This window comes from Teleopsis dalmanni, chromosome 1 (assembly GCF_002237135.1).
Source record: "Teleopsis dalmanni isolate 2A chromosome 1, ASM223713v2, whole genome shotgun sequence".
Taxonomy (NCBI): Eukaryota; Metazoa; Arthropoda; class Insecta; order Diptera; family Diopsidae; genus Teleopsis; species Teleopsis dalmanni.
The window spans coordinates 83,658,796-83,681,730 of record NC_051846.1 but is presented as its reverse complement, the minus strand read 5'-3'; the positions used below and the strand labels follow the sequence as shown (position 1 = coordinate 83,681,730).

Sequence of the window (22,935 nt, the reverse complement as noted above, 5' to 3'; positions counted from 1 at the left end):
TTTTTTAAATAATTCCAAATTGTGTTTTCTCTCCTGTGGCTTACGATCCCCATGTAAGCAAACACAAGAGTATCGCTGTTGGCAACGAGATTTTAGATAATGTTCTAAATTATCGCAATCCAGTTTGGTTCGACAAAATATAATTGCTCTATCCATTTTATGTTCCTCTATGGCGTTTATACAATATTCTCCTTTTAATAATTTCACGCCCTCAGAAAACGTTTCCGGTGTATGGTTTTGTGGATGAACATTATCGCGCGAATGTACTCCGTCCGTACGGATATGCTCACGTAAATTGTGCCATGTGGTATCTTTTTGTGGATCAACTATGCAAACTACATGATGAACTGTTTCAGGAACAGCGTCTTCTCCTTTTAGGTCAATCCATGTAGGAAAATGCATAAGACGATCAGCCATTTTTTTTACTTCAAACGCATGTAGCGTAGCTGAACAAACAACCATTTGTAGTCTACGTCCATCAGAAGTTATTTTTGGAATTTGTTTGTGCAGTCGATCAATTAAATCAGTATAATTTTGCTTTAACAATGCATCAGCCTCATCCAAAACAAAGAACCTAAAAGCCAAAAATAATTATAACATAATATAAATAAAACATCGTTTTTGTAAATTCATATATCTCACAAACCTGCAATGCGTTAATTGGACAAATCCGCCACCAATCATTTCTTCCAAACGACCAGGAGTTCCAACTACAATGTGTACTCCTTGTTGAAGTGCATTTTTCTGCTGTTCAACTTTAACTCCACCTATTAACAGTAATGATCGAACATCTGGATTACTCAAATGTACCTTAAACTTTTCTATTTGATTAAAAGTTTGCTCTGCCAATTCACGACTAGGCTCAATTACAATTGCTTGGGGTGCATTTGGTGCTGGTTTATTAGCATCGGCATTAGTTGTTGGGCTTGCTAACGGATTAATTTTAGAATTGGATGATTTGACTTGGCTGACTGCAATGAATCCTTTCGAAGGTAAATGTTTTAAATCCGTTTTCCCAAAATTAAAAAGCATTTCTGCGTTTTTCAATACGACAGCGGGATAAAATGTTTCGTTTCGAAAATTGTCGTTTAAACGGAAAGCAACCCCTAAGCTCACACCATTTTTTGAAAATGAAATTTCCATAGTTTCTAAATCTAATAAACAGCCTATAACATCATTTTTGCCAAAAGCCTCCCCGTAATCATCAAACTGACGGTTATTTGATTTTTTTCCAGTACCACCAAACCCAAAACCATTGCGACATGTACCCAAATCATGATTAGCCTTTTCGGTAGACCATCCCACTCGGCAGAGTCCTTCATCCGTAACTGTAGCTTCGTAGTAATACTTTCCCTTTCCTTTAACACCCGTTGTACAACGGCACCCATGCCAGTCCTTAAATTCCCTTGACTGACAACGCATACCATCCGGTGTAACAGCTAAAGCTGAAGTACGATCAAAGAAAGACATAGTCCAAGGAGCTACCAAAGCCGTTGAGCTGGCACTTTTCCCTATTTTTCCTTCTTCCAAGTCACGTAAAGTCTCCCAAACTATTTGTAAAATGGGTAAGCAAAACGCTCCAGTCTTACCAGACCCAGTCTCAGCTGCCATCAATACATCACCACCGCCAAGTATAAGTGGAATAGCTTCAGCTTGAACATCAGTGGGTAATCTATGTTTAAAATGGTTATTCTCATTTGTACGGAAACTTATAAGTACACTTACGTCCAATCCATTTCTTCAATAGCTTTGGCTATTTCCGGCAATACGCCAAATTCTGTAATTTAATAATATGTAATTATTTTTGAATATGTTATCTTTATATTCAACATTTTACCTTCAAATGCAGTCATTTTTAGCAAATAATACACTGCCTTTAAAATCTCTATTTCTTGTGCCGGTTATTAAAATATCCAGGCAAAAGTAATACAAGCCCTCAACTTATGTAGTGTTGTAAAACAAGTGAAAACTTTTATAGACATAATTATAACAAAAATATGTACAAAGATAGGAACATATATATTACGTTTTTACAATTTTAATATCAGAATGGTCATTCAGACGTAGCCCCGTAACTAGGTAATCGATGACAAACGCCCTTTTTTAATTCTTGATAAAGCTTTGAAACTGAACTGCTTGATTTTATTTTTGTTTGTTTTTTTTTAACGAAAGCAAAAAAAATTGCAAAATAAAAAAATATGATTCCATTTCTATCAATATTTCTTTATATACTATATTTTCAAACATTTCGAATTATATTAAAAGTTTGTGCAACACATCTTAATAAGAATTGGATAATATTATGTCGAATACCGAAAGAATTTAAACCTGATGCCTCAGTAATTTGTTAACTCCGTACCGTTGGGCGCTTCATCCAAATAGTTGTATAGCAATTTTCAGTCCATTAAATATCTATTATCTTGTTCTACTGAAAGGAGTTCAGGACTAATATTTGTTTTAATTTATTTTTAATCGGAAAGCTTCAATTATATATGCAGAGAACTCTATTTATACTACAATTTTTGAATAATATATTTTGTTTAAATCTTGTGTTGAAATATTTATTTTACATAATTAAAAAATTCGATTATTTCCTAAGACCGCTGATGATGATACTCGAAACAACGTTGTATGGTCAGCCAAATTTCATTAAATTAAAAATAGATTTTTGTCTTTGTTTTTTCTTTGCTTTTCGAATCCGTCTAACTTTTAATCACTTTTCGTCATAACGACGTGTCACTCTAAGCAAGAAACAATTAACATATTTATTTTATTGTTTTATATATATTTATATATTTCGTGACTCGCACTATTTTCTTTTATTGGACTACAACTTTTTTCTCATAGAGCTACTTATTGTTTTTTTTCAACTAATGTTAAAACATTAAAAGCTTTTCTGTTGAAATAATATAGAAGCAGTAAAAATATCTGTTATAAAAATAATAAAATTCTTTTAAAATGGATTTAATAAAATAATGTTCTTAAAAATATTTTTGAATAAAGTATTCGTGTTGCTGTAAAGCTAGACTTTCTTTGTATGGTGACAAAGAAGCTTTATTAAAATTTAGGGGGGTTTTGAATAACAAAGAAAGAAATAAAGGACAAACACAAAAATTTATTTATAATTTTATTGAAGTTTGGCTGACCATACAACGCTGTTTCGAGTATTGCCAAGTACTCTTCATCAGTGGTCTTTGGAAATAATCGAATTTTATTTAATTAGTTTATAGTCCATATATAATTTGTTTGGACTGCAAGTGCCAGGCCTAGAACTCGTGCCTGTCAAATAAGAAGCGATGACTAATCGTGTTTATCCACAAGAAGCCAAGGCTGCACAAACTTTCAATGCTCAAGTTCCAGGTTTTATTGTCACTTATTTTTATTTAATCAGTGACACCAGAGTACTTGGCAATACTCGAAACGGCGTTGTAGGGTCAGCCAAACTTCAATAAAATTAAAAATAAGTTTTTGTGTTTGTCCTTTATTCTTTCTTTGTTATTCAAAACCCCTCTAAAGTTCATAAAAATATTAAAAATAACTACCAATAATACTGTATTTTGAAATAAAATGCTCTTATGTGGCATGCAATATAATTTTAAGTATAGAATTTTCAAATAGCTCATGCCATACTTGAATAAAATTGGATTAAAATTGGTTTTTATAACAGTTTTCGCAAGGTTTATTGTATGTACTGGATTGAACTTTGCGTCATGCTTTGATGCTGTTGAAAAGGTGATGAATCCAATGTATGTACATTCTATTTCTTCTGTCATTTTTTAAAATCTTTTAGTTTACATTTACACAGGTTTTTTATTTATAATTCCAGAAAAGTACAATGAACAGTAAAAATAAAAAATTTATGTATAATATGTGAATACCAATCAAATAAATATCCAATTACTGATTAAAATACTACTTTTGTTTTTCTACACACACACAATCAAACAGAGTTCGTATATAATAAGGTGTTTTCGGTTGGTAAATCTTGGGTAACTTTTTTATTCGAGATTCATTTTTAATATAATTTTCACTCTCGATTGGTAAATCTGTATAACACTCGATATTAATGTATAACTCTTGAGATTACTTTATAACACTCTAGATATTTTGTTAGAATAGTAAAATTAGTTATAATTATGTACAAAACTATTATTAAACAAATTTAATAAGAGTTTCACACACTTTGGCATTTTCAAATTTTCAATGTTACGAATAGATTTTAACATTTCTTTTTCAATTTTCTAATATCGTCAAAAAATCTATAATATTACTACATTTGCAGAGTTGCACAGAAAAATAATCACAATTTCTGACAGGATTTTAAATAAATCTCGACGAAAACGAAGTTAACTTTTGATTGGAAAATATGTACTTAAACAACTTAATTTGTACTTTAACCTCGATAATTGTTTTAATCTTGTGTTAATCTCATAATGGTAACGTAGTATTACATCAAACTCTGCCTATAACTTAAACTCAGAACATGTACTCATATTTGTTTTTATTTAGGAATATAAGCTATTTAGCACGACTATACTAATAGAAATCATGATTTACCAACTAATTTTCAAGACTTTTTAAATCAACAATTTTAATTGCTTCATAAACAATATTATAAAAATTTATTCCATAAAACTATTTAACAAAATTTATAATTTATAATTCTTAATTCAATTCCTAGCATTTCTCGTTAATATTTGCGATATAATTTAAATTATTTTTGCGACATTATTATAACAAAAGTTTTAATCAAAAACTGCAACGTGTACTGCTAAATATTTATTTATGACAGAAATACCGCCACCAAAGAATATTATGCGATACTATTTTTAGCAACCCTACAAGCAGCGATACAAACTCACATAAATAGCAACTATGATCTGCCATTTTGGTCAAAGACTCCGTCGTAATCACATTGTTTTGGTGAGTTACTCGAAAAATTTTGATAAAAGTTAATCTAATGAAATAATTTGCATCATTTGATGAAAATTCAGTTTTTTTGTTTCAATATTAAAATAAAGCTTCATATTGACAATATGTTATTTTATCTTGCAGTTCTTAAATTCTTTCACGAGTCCCTGATTTCACAACTTTTTACAAGATGGTTAGGGAGAACAAAGCAGCATGGAAGGCTCAATACTTCATTAAAGTTGTCGTAAGTATTAGTTTAAGGCATTTATTGATTAGTTTTTAATGTGATGAGAAAAATTATCGTCTTATATGCATTATATGGACTCTGTGCTTGAAAAAGCCGAACCCAAGAGTCCTGATGTATAAAATGATTGAAAAAATGCTCTAAGAGTTGTCTGAATTGTCAAATAACTTAACTAAATTATTACCTTTCAATATGTGATTAACTATATACATTTTTCTTTACAGGAACTCTTCGATGAATATCCTAAATGTTTCATAGTAGGCGCTGACAATGTAGGATCAAAGCAAATGCAGAATATTCGTACCAGTTTGCGTGGCTTGGGTATCGTACTCATGGGTAAAAATACCATGATGAGAAAAGCTATCCGTGGTCATTTAGAAAACAATGCCAACTTGGAAAAATTATTACCTCATATCAAGGGAAACGTTGGCTTTGTTTTCACGAAAGGCGATTTGGCAGAAGTACGCGATAAGCTTTTGGAATCAAAAGTGCGCGCACCTGCACGTGCTGGTGCAATTGCTCCATTGCCAGTTATTATTCCAGCTCAAAACACTGGTTTAGGTCCAGAAAAAACATCTTTCTTCCAGGCTCTATCCATCCCTACCAAGATTTCAAAGGGTACAATTGAAATCATCAATGATGTGCCAATTCTTAAGCCTGGCGACAAAGTTGGTGCTTCTGAAGCAACTTTACTTAACATGTTGAATATATCTCCATTTTCATATGGTTTGATTATCAATCAAGTTTATGATTCAGGTTCAATCTTTTCACCTGAGATTTTGGATATCAAACCAGAAGATTTGCGTGAGAAATTCCAAGCTGGAGTTGCAAATTTGGCTGCTGTATGTTTGCAAATTGGATATCCAACCATTGCTTCTGCACCACACAGCATTGCAAATGGATTCAAAAATCTATTGGCCATCGCAGCTACAACCGAGGTTGAATTCAAGGAAGCTACCACAATTAAAGAATACATTAAAGATCCCAGCAAATTTGCTGCAGCTGCTGTTTCTGCTCCTGATACTGCTTCTGCTGGTGCCGCTGAAAAGAAGGAAGAAGCCAAGAAAGAAGAATCAGAAGAGTCCGAAGATGAAGATCTGGGTTTCAGTCTCTTCGATTAAGTTAATGAGTAACATCATACTCAACGATCTAAGCAATTGTTATTATCTTTCGCTTTAGTTTACAAGTTAATATTCGCACTGTAAATTTATGTATTTCAATGACAAATTTTTGTCGTGGTCTGACACACCCAATGTCAAGTTGTCACGAAATTACATAATTTTGAATTACTTTTAATTAGTAATTTTACGAAAGAATAAATACGCAATTCAAAATACAATTTATTCAATTTTTTATTTCATTTCGAAGAAAATCTCGGATAAATGGGTTAAATCTGTTAAATTAAATTACTTTAGATCCCAATTAAATTAGTGTTTGGATACTTTTTAAAGAAGTTGCCCAGATTATTAGTGGGATGAAACCAGTAAATTTAATATTCGACAAAACTACAATATTCTATGTTTCTTGTGTAAAGATTAAATATATAAATGTCTTTAACTCTTATGAGAACCGCAGGGTCACAATGTGAAGATTAGCAAAGAGTGAATATGATTACCAATCTCAGCCACAGTACAAATTACTTTCATACTGCTGCTGCCAATATGGGTAACCGTAATTTGTTTGGTAAAATAAAAATAATTCTATGTATATTTTTCAAATAAATATAAGTTTCTCAACAATTTTGATGTTATTCCGAAGTTTTATCGTTTTTAGGGAAGCTTGACATAGATAGATATGGGCAGAAAAGTAGTTGACATAAACCTGTATCTAATATAAAAATTTTATCGTCTAAATTGTATGGAGTCACAAAAAAATTGCAAAATTAATGTGTTGAAACACCATTAAGAAAAGAGAGATGTGTAAAGTAAAGCTGTATATTGGAAAAGCTCGGCTAATGCATGAAAACTATGTAAAAAACAACATCCTGACCTAAATTACAACATCTTAAAAGCATGATTTGCTAAACGGTGTGATCACATTCTTAACAGTTCCAAGAACGGCCGGGTCTACGTCCTGGAGTCACTCGTCGAAGACGACCAAGCCTCGTCGAAGACGTTCAACCACCCCCAACGGGTTACAAAAACAGCATCACATTCTTAATCTATTTTTAACAATTTACTTAAATAGTATATCTTATTTATAAATCTGTTAGGAAGAAAGCATCAAATGTAATAGAATAGAAATCTGCTCCCAACGAAGCAGAGCACTGCGACCAGATTGATCTTTTGTGCTGCAACTGAGCCTAACCGAACAGAAGACATTCCGCCTTTCGAATGAAAGCCAGAATGTCCGTTGAGGACCTCCTAATGTCAGAAGGAAAAATTAATAAGTTCAAACGAAAAATTTCTCAATATTACATTCCTAAATTAGGTTCTATACAAAGAAAGAATATATAAATCATGCAACAAATAATATCTCTACAAAGAGAAGAGTATTGAAATTTAACAATTAAAAATATAATTAATTCAATTATTCTACAGTTGGTTTATGATTTCATTCTAATATAAACACAGCAAGTGAATTTGTTAATAAAACTTTCACGTCAAATTAACAAAACTCCAGAAAAATGTGCGGACATAAAAGATAAGTACGGCTTTGGGTCAGTTGATTAAGCAGCGCTGACTCTGAACTTTAAATTTGGCAGGGTATGAGTCGGATTCCTGGTACTTGCAGTCGCAAAAAATTATTTACGAATAAATAAGTATAAGAAATAATTTCAAGACCACTGATAATGGGTATTTGGCAATACTTGAAACAGCTGTATTGTCAGCCAAAAATTCAAATCATTAAAATATAAAAAAGAAAATTTTGTTGTAGTTCACTAATTTTCGAAAAAAAACCTCTTTATGAAATACCATAGTTATATTGTTTAATATTGATTCCTCCTATCTAGGTGATTGATGCATTTATTTCAATGGTCTTCTTTCCTGTGTTATAATTATTTTGTAATATAAATAAGACTGATTCAATTTTATACTATATACTATGTTTAACAGAAAATATAATCAAATTAAGATATAGAACTTCTTCTGTTGTTATTTGTATAATATAGTCATTATATTTCGACATACATATTCAGATTACATTGCTTTTATCATAAGTGATAACACAATTGCTTGGTACTTTTAAAATACTCGTGAATGTACAATTTTTTTTATTTTACAATTTTACAAAGAAACTTATATATTAAAAGTAAAATAATAACTTCAAAAAGGCACAAAAATGGAACAATACTTTATATAACAATAACAATTATGATTCCAGGAACCCATATACACTTGAGTTCACCATCTCTAATAATAATTAACTTGTAAATATTAAAGTTTTACTTTAATAATACGTTATATCAATAACTTCTTTGATTTCATTGCCCCACTCGCGAGCAATTATCATTATTTCATTCATAGTTAGTTTTGGACCAATAAGAGGATGCATTTGAGTCATATAACAACAAAGCCAGCTGTAAAATAGAACAAATTTCTACATTATAAATAGTCTTAGGAATATTATAAACATATACTTACAAAAGCCAACAGGTGGCTGCCGTCAGCATTAAACAACATTGAGTTACACTAAAAATTAAAGAGTGCAATTAGTTAATTACCAAAATAAGTATTTAACATTATTTATGAGTAAAAACGAAAGTTTACTTATAATATAAGAATTAAAATAAATCTTAGTTGTAAATATATTCTTACCCTTTGTTTGGTCCTCGAGCAAAAAATGGACAAATTATACCTATGAATGCCCATATACATGTAATTATTAGTGGTGGTACATAAGCGTCAACCATTTTAATAGTTTTAACTTAAAAATTCAAGTAAATAATGAAAATAATAAACAAAATTACTTGAACAAACTACGATGTAAGGCAAAACTGATAACTACTGAAAAATCTCATTAACGTCACATGACTAATGTCAGTCACAAGGTTCGCGATTTTTGTATGGATAATAATTATTGCTTGATATTTATACACTAAAAAAAATTATTTTTGTTTAATTTACGGATTTGCACACAAATCGCACTAGTATAAAATAAAATTTTTGGTGAATTTTCGTTTGGTGAACTCGTATCCTCTTGCCGAAAATGGGTCTAATCGCTAATTTTGCTAGTAAAAGACAAATGGTTAAAAATAGAAAGATAGTTAAATTATTTATTAGTGTAAAATCATTAATCGTCTGTTCAATCTAAACGTAAAAGTAAGTTCAAGATTTTACATTCTAAAGCATGATATAGACGATGAAATTTGTTTGCAAACAAGGTTTGCTGGCTATCAAATTGCATCGTCTATACTCAAGTTTGCAGTGAAATTAAAATTTTTCAATTATTTGTTAAGTTTGCAAACATGTTTACTTGTGTATATCGAAGTTTACAAACTTCTCATAATTTAAGAATTTTGGTGAGCGTCGGACAAGCAAAGATTACAGAAAAAAATTATTAATTCTTGGTAAAAAGAAAAATAAATGAAAAATAATTAAAAAATTGCTAGACATTAGACAATTATTGAAGAAGTTTATATATTTTAAAAATTATTTTGTGCTAAAAACATTTTTATAGTAAGCTTTAATATTTAAACCATTATTATATGAATAAAAATTTTAAAATGTAACATATTAAAAAATTGAAACAAAAATAATTTTAGTTTAAAAAATGAAATAAATAACAGGTTGCTATGATCATCACCTCAATTTCTTCAGTTTCAATTATTGTTTTGCACTCTGTACTTACTCCGCTGTTGATATGAACGCTGTAGAAAATAAATAAAAATGAAGTTTGCCAACCTTGTTTCAAAGTGTATAGCAAAGCGCATATTCGGTTTGCAAATTTGGTTTGCAAACAAATTTCATCGTCTATATCATGCTTAACTCTCAAACTTAGCATACAGTAAAACAAAACAACAACACAATGCTTTTTTTTTGAAATCTACTTTTTCATATATTATTTAAATATATTATTTATTTAAAGCACATAAACAATGGTTTAGAATTAAAGTCAATTTAACCAATACATTCAATACTGCATTTTTGTTAACAAATTATTTTTGTTTAAAATTTATTTATATATTAGACGGCAATCTGAATGTCGTTTGTAATTCTAATATTCTAGTTCTAATAAAAAATTCTCTGTAATTCTAATAATAATTCTCTATTTATACATGAATTGACCGAAAATAAAACAATGAAGACATCATTACTAACAATAATATGAACCGGAAAAATACATCTATTGAGAAATTAAACAAAAACAATAGTGGATTTGTGGGTTGTCTATAGCTGATAGACAAGAGACAAGTTTCTATCGTTGATAGACAAAACAGAATTTTGGTATTGTGAATTGAAAATTGTTAGAAGTTTTTCTATCAGCAGTAGATACATTTCTCTATCGCATTTGAGCAATAGAAATTTGTTGATCAGATACAAAAATGCCGTTGAAACGGTTTATTCAGTCAATTAAACATATAAATTTAATATTATTTTTGTTTATTCAATAATTAGTAATAATTCATTTATATTTTTATTTGCTTACCCGCTTAATATTTAGGCTTTTAAGTATAATATATTATATATTGAGAATAATGCTTTATTTTTAATTTGTTCTATTATTTGCTTATGTGTGTTTATTCGAATATTTTGAACAAAAAAGTCTTTCTGTAGTTAACTTAACCGGTATACAAGTATTTCTTCATTTTTCCGGTATATTCGTGGGCGAATAATGTAAATATTTATATAAAATTACAGAATAAAAAACGGCAACCACTAACCAGGCAAGACTAGATCTGCTACAAGCACAAACGAATGCCCAAGAACTTTTTATAAAGATGTTTCTACACGCCTATAAAGTATTGTAAACATTTTGATAAAAGAAAACAATAAGAACCAACAGTATCGTGACCAAAAACTTGCTTTTAAAAGTGAAAAATTAAAATTATATAATGCAGAGCCGCAAAAAAAAAAAAAAGTTCCCCAAGCTTTAATTGTTTTAAAAAAGCAAGTGAAAATTAATATTAAATTTAATACAAATCTTTTGTATATATTATTACATATAAACCTCATCCGAGAGTATTTACAGAAATGGAAAATAAAAATTAATACTGAAAAAACTATGGCACTGTTCATTACGTGTAAGAGAAGACAGAAGCCGTCAAGAGTAAGAGTGAAAGATATGATAATAACCTAGGAGCAAACCATCAAATATTTAGGCATTACAGTGGACAAACAGTTCACTTTGCTTAAACATGTTCAACTGAAACAATTAGCTGTGCCAAAATTCTTCATCACTTCCAACCGCTATTCAAAAATGAAAATTTCAATGCTAAGAACAGGAAGCTGATATATAACCAATCACTTTAATAAAATATTTTTTAATAGTTAAGAGTTTTCGGATTATTTTTATGTTTCATATTATTTTATATCGAGTACTTGAAATTAATTTAAACGTTTCTTAGCAAACAAATTCAATTAAGTAAGTTAAATTGAAGCTGCGCGCTTTAAAACCATTACATCATTTACAAAGTCTATCACGTTTCATAATACGAAATTTGCGTACCAATCGACTCAGTAAACAAATGTCTATTGTCTATAAATAGTCATTTCATTATAGCCACTAATGTAATTTATTAAAAACATTGTAAATTAACATTATACGAGCAATAAAATATGTTTTGGAAGAACAAAAAGACCACCTAATACACGTGTTAATAAACTTAGTTGTGTAATACAAAAAAATAGTGCACAGTTCTAACACAACATTCGCAGCAGTTAAGCCCAATTGTTAGAGCGAAGCTCAAGAAAATCATTTGCTGGATTTACAGAATATAAAAATCTTTGCATAGAAAAATTGACGACGAAGAGATAAACTATTCTAGATCAACAATATATCAAAAAAAGCCATAAACAGAAAATAAAACATCGAATATATAAGCGTCAGCTATAAATTTTACTAATATATAAAAAAATAAAGACATACAATTTAATGTTTAAATTTTGCAAGTTACTGATTCTTCTACTTATTATTGTTTAATAGTATGTTAATTTAAGTGCAATAATAGAAATTCTAATAAAGGTAGATATGTAGGAACATAATTACAACTATTTGCAACAATATACATACATATATACAGAGCTTCAGCCTTAAATTTTGCGTGGGACTGTAAACCACAATGGCGGTAATGTGATGGTATGGGGTTGCATTTCATCGAATGGAGATGGAGAACTTGCATTTATAGAGCATACTATGGAACTTGTACTAAGATATTCTCTTAACTGCGGAAAAATTGGGTATTAAAGACTATTTTATCTTCTTTACCTTCACGACAATGACCCAAAGCATTTGATAAAAACACCTGCTCAGTTACCTGATCTTAATGTAACTGAAAATTTATAAATTGAGATAACCGAAGACCTTTATTGATATCGTACGATCAAATAAGCTGTGATCCACTATACAAACTATTTTTATTTAAAATTAATTTATTTCGTTTTACAAGAATTACAATAAGTTATGTAAACAAATATCTGTGATTGTATTTAATATGTCGCGGTGCCAATTCTATTTATATTTTTCCAATGGAGTTACATCTGTTAATAGTTTCTGTTACTGTCGCATGCTTCAACTACAGCTGTTCAAGCAGTTAGCGTATATCCTTGTGAGGTATCATATCATATACTTGATGCAGATCTGTCGATCTAACTTTAAAAGTATTCTTAAAAGAAATATTTGAATACTACATTTTTGTTTAATATAAAATCGATCAGGAATCAAAATATATAAATATAATCTAGTATGTAAAATAAGTCACATATTAATTAATTCAGGTTTTAAAATGTAGTGGCATTTTTTCAGTACGCAAAAATTTTTTCTTTGGGTAACATTGTCTATAATAACGGGTGTCAACACCATCAAATTTTTATGTCAAATTACTGTTCAGTGGAAAAGTGACAAGCAAAAATACAAAAATGGTTCTCGAGAGTACTATGATTTGGTAAATAATTAAAATATTTATAACTAATTAATTTATATTTGTTCTGTTCCATTTATCAAAGCAAATAGTTAGAAAATATTTTCCGACTAAACCACAAAAATGTATTTTTAGTTTTGATAATAGTGATTACCAACGAAATGGTGATTACTTTCCAACTCGTCTAAATGTTCAAAAAGACGGAATTAATTTGGTTTGTCTAACTAAGATTCGATCAAATCCAGAAAACAATGTTGGTCTTATGACTATGTCCAAGTAAGTACATTCTTTAATAGTATATATTAACTAGAAGACACTAAATTTTGACTATCAGCACTGTTGAGGTACTGGCCACACTAACTACCGACGTAGGTAGAATATTTTCAAAAATGCACACTGTTCAACCTAAAGGGGAAATTAATTTTTCAACTGGTATTAGAATTGCTCATGTAAGTTTAAACGCTGAATAGTTAAAATATTTTTATATAAATCTCCTTTTCAGTTAGTACTGAAACATCGTCAAGGGAAAAATCATAAAATGAGGATTGTTGCTTTTGTTGGATCGCCTATCACACACGATGAAAATGAGTTAACACGTTTAGCTAAGCGTTTAAAAAAAGAAAAAGTCAACGTGGATATTGTTAGTTTCGGAGATCATGATAACAATAATGAGCTGCTTACAGTATTTGTTAACGCTATTAATGGTAAAGAAGGGTCTGGATCTCATTTAGTTAGTGTACCGCGTGGCTCAGGTCTTTCTGATGCTCTACTATCTTCACCTATAATACACGGTGAGGATGGAGCACCTGGAGCAGGTTATGGAGGTGCTGGTTTTGAATTTGGTGTTGATCCTAATGAAGATCCTGAATTAGCATTGGCATTGCGTGTTTCCATGGAAGAACAACGTCAACGTCAAGAAGAAGAGCAAAGGCGTGCATTAGCTGATTCTAATGCAGCTAGTGGAACTGCAGCAACTACAGGAACAAGCGGTGAACAATCAAATACCGGTTCTGCTGCATCTATTATGGAAGATTCGAATTCAGAAGAAGCAATGTTGCAACGTGCTTTGGCATTGTCAACTGAAGCTGTAAGAATTACAAATTTTTTTATACAAACAATTTTTATATATAATCACTTATTTGAAGCCCGAAGACAATTTGCCCGATTTTGCAAACATGACTGAAGAGGAACAAATTGCATTTGCTATGCAGATGTCCATGCAAGATGCAGGTTAGTATATTGATATTGATTAAATAATTAAGTTTCATGAAATATATTTCTTGGCAGACGAGACCGTAACTCAGCAGGCAAAACGCCCTAAAACTGAAGAAGACGCACCAATGGAAGTCGACGAAGATTATTCGGAAGTTATTGGTGATCCAGCTTTTCTTCAAGTATGTAATACATAAGTTTTAGATTTTAATTTAAGAAAATAATTCTTATATTTATATGTTATAGAGTGTTCTTGAAAACTTACCTGGTGTAGATCCACAATCCGAAGCTGTGCGTGATGCTGTAGGCTCTCTAAGCAAGGATAAGGAAAAGGAGAAGAAGAATGATTCCAATAAAAAATAAACTTATTTTGATAAGCGCATTTTTAAATACATTATTACTCCTGAACTATAATATTTAATAATTTCACATAAATAAAGAATTAAAAATATCAAAGTATTTTGTATCAATAAAATTTTTGTCAAAAAATATGTACAATGGCTCCGTATTCATATATTAGTAACAAAAAACTGCTTCAATAAAAGTCTTCGGTTATATCAATTCAGCAATCTTTTTCGTTATTTAACGATGGGCTTAATGACTAACATAACTATGTATTCGTTTATAGTAACAATATAATCGTTAATAATAATATAATATATTCGTTTATAATAGTAATATAATATATTCGTTAATATAGATGGACAAGTGCATTCGCATGGTTCAAGAAACTAAAGTAAAGCTACCCTATTTATTTTTTAAGATATAAAAAAGGAAAACTTTCCATTAGTTTTTGGTTTTCTAACGTTTACATTTATTAACCATTATCTATTCATACAATTTAATTTAATGAAATTTACGAAAATTGATTACATAAATTAGTTTCCACTTTTGTATTCCCGAATATGATACAAAACCCATGCAGGAATAACTAGCAACGAAGCACACATACCGCCGCCAAGCACTAACTTTTCCTGCAAATGATATTAAAAATGATTCTTTTACGTAACATTCTAAATTCGACAACACTTACAGCTTTAGATACATGAACCCTTGGTGGGCCTGGAACTACTGATTGACATCTTTTCTGCAAGGTATTACGGATTGCAGGAACTAAAAGTCGAGCTGCGCTATCGTGGAACATCTTTATAAAATATATTTTCTCACTTGCAAAATCAATTGTGGTTGAAAAATGACAGAATGGTCTCCGTCATGAGTAAAATTCGATTACTTGCGTAATGGTTACCAAAATTAAAGTATTTGGAATGTATGTTACATCAACATGATTGACAGTTTGCTGTTCAGCTGACCCAAATTCAATTCAATATAAATTAATGCATTCTTTTATTGTAATTTATATCGAAGTGTGCAACTTACATGTAACAGCTGCTGCATAAGTCAATACTTTTATAAGCTATATCACTCTGTATCTATGTTGTAATGGCTTTGGACAAGTTTTTTGCAACTCTCACTTTTTCACTAATTATTCTAAATTTTTTTATTCGAAAATAAAAAGATTACCAAAGTCTAATCTGTTGAGATACCAAGGTATATAAACGTATTGCGACAAATTACCCTTTCAAACTGGCAATTATTTACTGACTTATTGCAATAAATAGAAGTGTTGCAATAAATGTTCGAGTTTTTTTGATAACGAAACATCAAAAAATTGTTTTTAAGATTGTAATTTTCTTTTTTTTTTGACTACAAAAAAACTGGCGATAAATAGTTAAATTTGCAAAATAAAACAAAAATGAAAAATGTTAAAAACAACTTTTGATATTATTTAGATCTGTTTATATATGTATGTTGACTTGTTTCTTCAATTGTATTTATTGGCATAAATATTAATTGCAATTAATTGAGCATTTCGAAAGGGCTAATAGTTGAATTCAATTAGTAAGTTATTTTACTATTTTAATTTAATTATCTCAAATATTGAGATAATAGTAAGATACTGAGATAACAACAAACATACTGTGTATTCAATCCGTTTACATACAAATATATGAAGTTATTGAATGACTGTGTCTTATCACGTTTATACAAATGCTTAAATAAATCAGACATATAAACGATGTTCTATATGTATGGATAGCTATTTGCATGAAGTAAAACTATTTTTTTCAAAATGTCCAATATTTCATGACGCCTTTGAGCGTGTATACAAACATATTTCACTTTCACATCCAATGTGGTTGACCATGTAAATTGACAGTCTGTCAAAGTTTCTATGAAATTAGTGATTTATGCTGGATTCACACACATTCATTTAATTTTAGCTGTCATTTCAAATTATTCTTGCTTTCGATATGAAGAGGAGTTCAAATCAAAAAGATTTGTATGTGAATTTTGACAGCTAAAAAAACATTTGAATGGTAATTGGTACAAAATCAAGTTGATTTTAACTTGGTTAGTATCGTGCACTACAAACTTATTGTGAATAGTTTTGAAGAATGAATTAAATTTTCATACAAAATGATACAAAACTTATGTATCATGTGTATATATTATAAGTGCAAAGTGTTTATCATATTTGCAAAGTAAATAAATTGCGAAAGCAGTTAAAAAGTGTGAATATACGATAAATCTGACAATCAAATAACATTGATATGTCGTGTGATCGATATTTTTGTTTTTTGATTTCAGATGTCAATTGAAAGTTTTTGACAGCTAAAATTAGAATCTAATAATAATTTTAATACAAATCATTAAATTCGTTATTGTTTTTTTAAAAGTTGTAAAAAAAGTGTTTAAATTAATTTTCTAACCATCCAGTAGGTAATGTAGTTTGAAACAAAATTAATTTACATTTCGAACTACTTGTGCTTATTAACATCTTCCGCAAAATGATAGCAGCCGTTACTGGGCAAATCCTACCTCACCAAAGTTCGGAAAGGTTATGTGTTTCTTTTGTTTTTTGTTTAAGCATAATTTATTTTGTTGAATATTATTTTTTTTAGTACCGTTTGTTGTTTATGATATATGATACTGTTGTTTTGGCAATACGCGTTGTGAAACTTTTCAGAGCGCATTATTTTTATTTTATTTTTATCACAATTTTTGTATTTAAAAATTCAAAAAATAAGATCAATTCCCATGACAGCGCTAAATATAAACAACCTGTTACATTTAAAATTGTCTTTATACATCTCCAACTTCGCTATACACTTTACTTAATATTAAAAATTACAATTTTATACCATTATTTATCTAATTTATATCATATATTGTATTGAGGTAATTGTTAATTAGATGAAGGCACATATAAGAGTTAATTATTTAAACAACTACAGTAATAACCCATGATTTCATATATCTGATCAGATATAGTTTTAACTACGTACATTAAATAAATATATATTTTTTATGTAAAAATAACTTATACGGCGTTTACATTGGCCGAAAATGGCTCATTTTGAATGAGCCATTTGAAAGTGTTTACATTCGTTCTATTTCATTTGTTCTCATTTCAACAGCTGATTTTTCAACTTGCATGTTGATTTGATTTTTGGCCTGTGCCAAAAAAATGTTGCATGAAGGTTAAATATGCCTTCAAACCTTACATTAGAAACTTAAAACATATTTTTAACTTCGATTAATTACTTTTTGGGAAAAATGCAACCACCAAACATTTGTTTATCTTTTTTTGTAAATATGTTAAAAACAGCTTTTTCAAACTGTCAAAATGCCATGAAGAGCTTTCATTTAGGGTATGTTCACTGGATTCCTTTGCATTTGGAACGTATGTGGAATTCGAACGTCATTCATACAGAATGTGAGAAAATTGCTCATTTTTGTGCTTGAAATTTTATATGCAAGAATGAGCCATTCGATACTCATTTTCGATTTTTGACCAAAATGAGCCATTTTCGGCCAATGTAAACGCCGTATTACATTTTATCACATGTGTTTTCAGTGGTATATAGTAATTTTGAAGGACAAACATGATTTATTATAAAATATATTATCAAACATACAGCATGATAAAAAGATGTTGCTGGCAATGCCATGTAAATGATCAAAACTATTTTTCGTCGTATTTGCTATGCTGTTTGTCTGTCGCTTGAGCTGGTAGTTTAAAAGAATTTTTATTAAATTTAAGTAAATATGAAACTTAAATGAATAGTAATCTTATAAAACTTAAAATTTTATTCAAAATTCAAAGTAAATAAATAATATTGGCAACTTGATAAAATAATTATACAGAGGCTTTTCCATCTTAAAAAACTTTTGTAGACAAAGAGACGCCTCGACTGTAAAGAAGAAAAAATTTGTATATGTCTTTTCATAATAAATTATTGCTTGTGCTTATTAATTCGTAAAATTGTAACAGCAAAAATGTAATTATCTAAAATAATGAAGCTTTTGGCATTCAATTGTATAATTTAATAATTAATACATACAGCAGTGTACTCTCATATTGATTTTACAAATTAATATTAATGCACCCCGTGTGCTATAAAAATAACTTTAAATTAATTTATACTATATATATTATCTTTTTATAAATAGTTGGTTAAAGTCTGGTGTACACGATAATTTTCATTAGTAAAAAGAAATATGAATTCTTTGGATTCTCTTGTGACTGAAGCTTCAACAGTAGATTTAAATTTGCCCTCAACATCAACTGTATCTAATACCAATCCAACAGTATGTCGTTTCTACCTAAGAGGGTTATGCCGCTATGGGTCAATGTGTCGATTCGCTCATGATTTGCCTGAAGGACAAGCATTTAGTAATATCAGCAATGAGGTTCATGAGAAACAAAAGCCTAATACAAGTATTAACAAAAAAGATTGGGCAAATGCACCAGAATTTGTGCCTCATGGTATGCAGACCTTTACTATGCCTGATATAGAATTTGCTGATGTTGCACAAAGTACAAGTAACAGATCATGGGCAGCTGTTGTAAGTGGTGACACTGCACGTCCAATGGACAGTGTGGAATCTTCGGCCGAAGAAGTTTGTCCTTACGAGCAACCTTGCCCTTACGGTGTTTATTGTCCTTATGGGATTCATATGGAGTTATGTGAAATGTGTGATCAGTTCTGCTTACATCCAACTGATCAAGCACAACGTCGACAACATAATCAGGAATGCATAAAACATCACGAACAAGCCATGGAATTATCATTTGCAATTGCCCGTTCTAAGGACAAAACATGCGGAATTTGTTTTGATACGATACTTGAAAAGACAGGTCGAGAAAAGCGATTTGGTATTTTGCCTAATTGCAGCCATATATTTTGTCTTGAATGTATACGAAAATGGCGTCAAGCTAAACAATTTGAACATAAAATAACCAGGTAAAGAAAATAAGTTTTGATTATTGAAATTATAAAATACTTATGCGAAGCTGTTTCCTATGTTAAAGAATGAAATATTATAAAGATTTATAAAAAAAAATGTTTAATTACACATATGTTTGCTCTATTACTCTATTTCAATTGAACTAATTTCTTCAAACGTAATTATGAATTCAGTTTTTTTTGTTTCTTTTTTTAATTTTTTTTTTATTTTTATTTAATAACAGAGAGAGTAATGGTTTATGACACATTTTCAATACTATAAGTTATTATAGGTGTGTGACAAATATTTTATTGTGAAATAATTAAATTTGTTATGGAATACACATTTATTTTAAAGATGTATGAGCAAAAGTATTGCATTTTTAGCTGTACTGCTATTTAAAATCATTTTTTTAAATATTATATTATTAATAGTAATCACGACAAATGAACTTAATTTATTCTAAAAAATTGTAGATTAAAGAAACCTAAGTTTATGAGAGCATTTATTTATCGTCATTATACACATATTTATTACATTTTTTACTTTATCTAAATAGTTATATATCATTGTATCCAATGATATTATTAATTTAATTATTTTTATTAATAAATCTGCTGTACTCATTAGTTTAAACTTTAAAAATTTAGAATTTAATTTAAATTTAAAAATTATGTTAGGAATATAGATTTAAAATTTTAATAAGTTGACTTATTAGAAATACTTTTACAGAATTAAAAATATAAAAACTAACCTATCATAATTTTTATTCACTGAACTTGTTCTTTTCGTATTACTAGATCATGTCCGGAATGTCGTGTAGCTTCAGATTTCGTATGTCCAAGTGCCTTTTGGGTTGAAACTAAGGAGGAGAAAGATAAACTATTAAATGATTATCGTAATGCCCTTGGCATAAAAGATTGCAAATATTTCAAAAAGGTAATTGTTATAAACAATACATTTTAATGAAGTAATAATTATTTTTTTTATTATGTTAACAAAAATATTATATTTGATTAGGGAGAAGGAAAGTGTCCATTTGGTAACAAATGTTTCTACAAACACGCTTTACCTAACGGTGTTTTGGTTGACGTTGGTTGTCCTAAACGAGCAAGAAAATTACACAGGAGCCCCACCGAAATAATTGATTTATTAGATGATGTACGTATTTTTACTACACTTTTCTTTTTAACTTAATATACAAATTTTAATAATTGCCAATAGAAAAAGTGTTCCTAAAATTAATATATATTGATATATAAAATGTTCCTAAAATTTTACCCATAAATTACTTTAGATTTGTTTTTTTTTTTTTAAATAATTAAAGATAAGCAGTATTGAACATTTCAATTAGTAAATAATTTCAATAAAAATTTTTCAATTCTGTCAAACAGGTGTGATACTTCTAGCATCAGTATATGAAAATGTACTTTAATGGTCCAATTCATAAAACTGTATATAATCATCATACAAGGATGTAGAAATGCTTTAAGTACCAGTTTAATTTAAACACTATTGCTAGTTGAGCAACTTAAATTTCACTTTCAAATAATTTTACAAGCATATAATATATATATTTTTATAGTTAGATCATAGCATTAAAAGCATAATTTTTAATATTAAAAAAAACTTAAGTTATTAAAATTTTAGATTTGTGTACCAACACAGTAGTGATAAATAAGGTATAACATTGTTATGTATGACTTCCGTTCTTTAAAATTAAAAAAAATTTAAATTAAATTAAAAACTAAAGAAACCCTGGCAGCAGACACGCCGAACGATGTTTATGCCTTATAAACATAGTAATAGTTAAATGGCACATATAACTTTATTGCTTAATGTGTAATATAATTTTAAGTTTAATATTCTAAACATATAGTATATAATTCAGAAGTGACCTTCAAAAATACTGCTTAGTACAGTTCTAATTCCTTTTATAAAATTTGCCATTGTTAAATTTAATAAAAATCAATAATATCTTAGGAGTAGATAAATAAATTACAACTCATTTTAGTAATATATATATATTATAAGATAAAGCTTTAAGATATTTAACCAATTATTTAATAAGTCATATTTTGATGAAGCCTCGTAAACTTCTCTAGTTTATACTACTTTTAAACACATCAAGTATTTAAGATTCTCAGTATTATTAGTAAATCTTTAGCGCTAGAGCACCATTGCTCATATTGCAATACAAAAATATTTTAATTGATAATAAAGAACCAAATTTAGTTTTTAATTTCATTTAATCTATTCTCTATTAAAAATTTTTATATAGGATTATTTATTACGACAGAATTGATATGTATATTGAAAAAGCAAATATTTTCAAAACAAATTAAGAATAGCGAAAAAACATGAATGTGCAAAAATTGTCAAATAAAATTATAATTTTTGTTAAAGTATAATAACAATAGCGCTTAATTTTTATATAATTTAGTTATATTTATTTGTATTGTGTATTTATATTAAACATCCGCTATTTATATATATATAATGTTTACTAATTTATGTGCTCTATTTTAATTATTAAATTAAGTTGAAAAAAAGACTAGAACAATAATTTTATAAATTTGTTTTAAAAATAAAGTTAAAGAAAATTTTTTTTTATTAATTGATAAATATTACCTTAATTTACATATATATAAAAAGAATAAGTATTAATGAAGTTTCTAGTATTTGATATACTAAAAAGCTAATATATAAAGGGAAAAATCAAAAACTAAACAACTCGGACAACACGTTTATTTACTATTCATTTCTCTATTTCTCTTATAGATTCACCTGTGGGAATTCGTTGTCCAACGTGATCTACATTGGCTCGAATTGTTTTCAAGCACCGATGATAGTGAATCTGACTGGTCCGAGCAATAAGTCAGTAAAAATATTTTCCATTTTAAAATCCTTTAGGGCCTTTCCTTTGAAACATCAGAAAAAAAACGTTTTGAACTAACTCAAATTATAGTGCGCTAATCATTACAAAATATCTTTTATTACAAAATAAAACTCAAAGATAAAAATTGCTTAATGGTTTGAAACGCACCTAAATTATATATATATATATATTAATACAACGAAATTTAAAGCTATATTAATATTTTTAGCCAAATTACAAGGCAATTAAGCTATAAAAATTTATACATCTTTCTAATGTTAACTTGCAACAAATAAACTATTCATTTAAAACAAATATTGCGATTGCTTTCAGTAGATTGTTTTTTTTTTTAAATTACTTAAAGCAGTTAAAACTTAT

General features: G+C 28.8%; 6 protein-coding genes across 11 annotated transcripts; 3 read left to right on the top strand and 3 right to left on the bottom strand.

Moving 5' to 3' along the window:
* Window positions 1-6: 6 nt before the first annotated feature.
* Window positions 7-2,140, bottom strand: LOC119668538 (ATP-dependent RNA helicase Ddx1; the record flags this gene model as incomplete). Its single annotated transcript, XM_038078078.1, has 4 exons — window positions 1,838-2,140; window positions 1,726-1,777; window positions 647-1,672; window positions 7-574 (listed from the first exon to the last, which is right to left on the bottom strand). Coding segments are annotated over exons 1-4 (1,662 nt in total), but the record flags the coding sequence as incomplete, so codon positions are not given.
* Window positions 2,141-4,818: 2,678 nt separating this feature from the next.
* On the top strand, window positions 4,819-6,494 carry LOC119668535 (60S acidic ribosomal protein P0). Its single transcript, XM_038078074.1, has 3 exons — window positions 4,819-4,923; window positions 5,056-5,155; window positions 5,380-6,494. Exons 2-3 carry the CDS (start codon window positions 5,102-5,104, stop codon window positions 6,274-6,276), a joined length of 951 nt encoding a protein of 316 aa, XP_037934002.1. The 5' UTR covers window positions 4,819-4,923; window positions 5,056-5,101; the 3' UTR covers window positions 6,277-6,494.
* Window positions 6,495-8,253: 1,759 nt separating this feature from the next.
* LOC119669455 (V-type proton ATPase subunit e) lies at window positions 8,254-9,117 on the bottom strand. The gene is made up of 3 exons (XM_038079349.1): window positions 8,914-9,117; window positions 8,740-8,787; window positions 8,254-8,675 (listed from the first exon to the last, which is right to left on the bottom strand). The coding sequence occupies exons 1-3, from the start codon at window positions 9,006-9,008 to the stop codon at window positions 8,546-8,548; spliced, it is 273 nt and encodes a 90-aa protein (XP_037935277.1). The 5' UTR covers window positions 9,009-9,117; the 3' UTR covers window positions 8,254-8,545.
* Window positions 9,118-13,010: 3,893 nt separating this feature from the next.
* Window positions 13,011-14,844, top strand: LOC119671412 (26S proteasome non-ATPase regulatory subunit 4). Its single transcript, XM_038082026.1, has 7 exons — window positions 13,011-13,199; window positions 13,311-13,451; window positions 13,510-13,624; window positions 13,678-14,262; window positions 14,321-14,405; window positions 14,463-14,569; window positions 14,634-14,844. The coding sequence occupies exons 1-7, from the start codon at window positions 13,174-13,176 to the stop codon at window positions 14,748-14,750; spliced, it is 1,176 nt and encodes a 391-aa protein (XP_037937954.1). The 5' UTR covers window positions 13,011-13,173; the 3' UTR covers window positions 14,751-14,844.
* Window positions 14,845-15,173: 329 nt separating this feature from the next.
* LOC119671265 lies at window positions 15,174-15,600 on the bottom strand. Its single transcript, XM_038081814.1, has 2 exons — window positions 15,421-15,600; window positions 15,174-15,361 (listed from the first exon to the last, which is right to left on the bottom strand). The coding sequence occupies exons 1-2, from the start codon at window positions 15,529-15,531 to the stop codon at window positions 15,266-15,268; spliced, it is 207 nt and encodes a 68-aa protein (XP_037937742.1). The 5' UTR covers window positions 15,532-15,600; the 3' UTR covers window positions 15,174-15,265.
* Window positions 15,601-17,132: 1,532 nt separating this feature from the next.
* LOC119669423 (probable E3 ubiquitin-protein ligase makorin-1) lies at window positions 17,133-22,837 on the top strand. 6 transcript variants are annotated; one of them, XM_038079307.1, is made up of 5 exons: window positions 17,133-17,286; window positions 18,903-19,696; window positions 20,480-20,618; window positions 20,700-20,840; window positions 22,461-22,837. In XM_038079307.1, the coding sequence occupies exons 2-5, from the start codon at window positions 18,951-18,953 to the stop codon at window positions 22,554-22,556; spliced, it is 1,122 nt and encodes a 373-aa protein (XP_037935235.1). In that variant the 5' UTR covers window positions 17,133-17,286; window positions 18,903-18,950; the 3' UTR covers window positions 22,557-22,837. The 6 variants fall into 6 exon arrangements, with proteins under 6 accessions (XP_037935235.1, XP_037935240.1, XP_037935237.1 ...); XM_038079312.1 differs by lacking the exon at window positions 22,461-22,837 and adding an exon at window positions 21,074-21,257; XM_038079309.1 differs by lacking the exon at window positions 17,133-17,286 and adding an exon at window positions 18,410-18,461.
* Window positions 22,838-22,935: the final 98 nt, after the last annotated feature.

Excerpts from the sequence above, each read along its gene's own strand:
- LOC119668535 (XM_038078074.1), top strand. The coding sequence starts at position 5,102 with ATGGTTAGGGAGAACAAAGCAGCATGGAAGGCTCAATACTTCATTAAA. Across the intron at positions 5,156-5,379 it reads AATACTTCATTAAAGTTGTC|GAACTCTTCGATGAATATCC; the intron begins GTAAGTATTAGT and ends TTTTCTTTACAG.
- LOC119669455 (XM_038079349.1), bottom strand. The coding sequence starts at position 9,008 with ATGGTTGACGCTTATGTACCACCACTAATAATTACATGTATATGGGCA. Across the intron at positions 8,788-8,913 it reads GCTCGAGGACCAAACAAAGG|TGTAACTCAATGTTGTTTAA; the intron begins GTAAGAATATAT and ends TTTAATTTTTAG. Across the intron at positions 8,676-8,739 it reads GCAGCCACCTGTTGGCTTTT|CTGGCTTTGTTGTTATATGA; the intron begins GTAAGTATATGT and ends TCTATTTTACAG.
- LOC119671412 (XM_038082026.1), top strand. The coding sequence starts at position 13,174 with ATGGTTCTCGAGAGTACTATGATTTG. Across the intron at positions 13,200-13,310 it reads CTCGAGAGTACTATGATTTG|TTTTGATAATAGTGATTACC; the intron begins GTAAATAATTAA and ends ATGTATTTTTAG. Across the intron at positions 14,570-14,633 it reads GTGATCCAGCTTTTCTTCAA|AGTGTTCTTGAAAACTTACC; the intron begins GTATGTAATACA and ends TATATGTTATAG.
- LOC119671265 (XM_038081814.1), bottom strand. The coding sequence starts at position 15,531 with ATGTTCCACGATAGCGCAGCTCGACTTTTAGTTCCTGCAATCCGTAAT. Across the intron at positions 15,362-15,420 it reads GGGTTCATGTATCTAAAGCT|GAAAAGTTAGTGCTTGGCGG; the intron begins GTAAGTGTTGTC and ends TATCATTTGCAG.
- LOC119669423 (XM_038079307.1), top strand. The coding sequence starts at position 18,951 with ATGAATTCTTTGGATTCTCTTGTGACTGAAGCTTCAACAGTAGATTTA. Across the intron at positions 20,619-20,699 it reads ATTGCAAATATTTCAAAAAG|GGAGAAGGAAAGTGTCCATT; the intron begins GTAATTGTTATA and ends ATATTTGATTAG. Across the intron at positions 20,841-22,460 it reads TAATTGATTTATTAGATGAT|ATTCACCTGTGGGAATTCGT; the intron begins GTACGTATTTTT and ends TTTCTCTTATAG.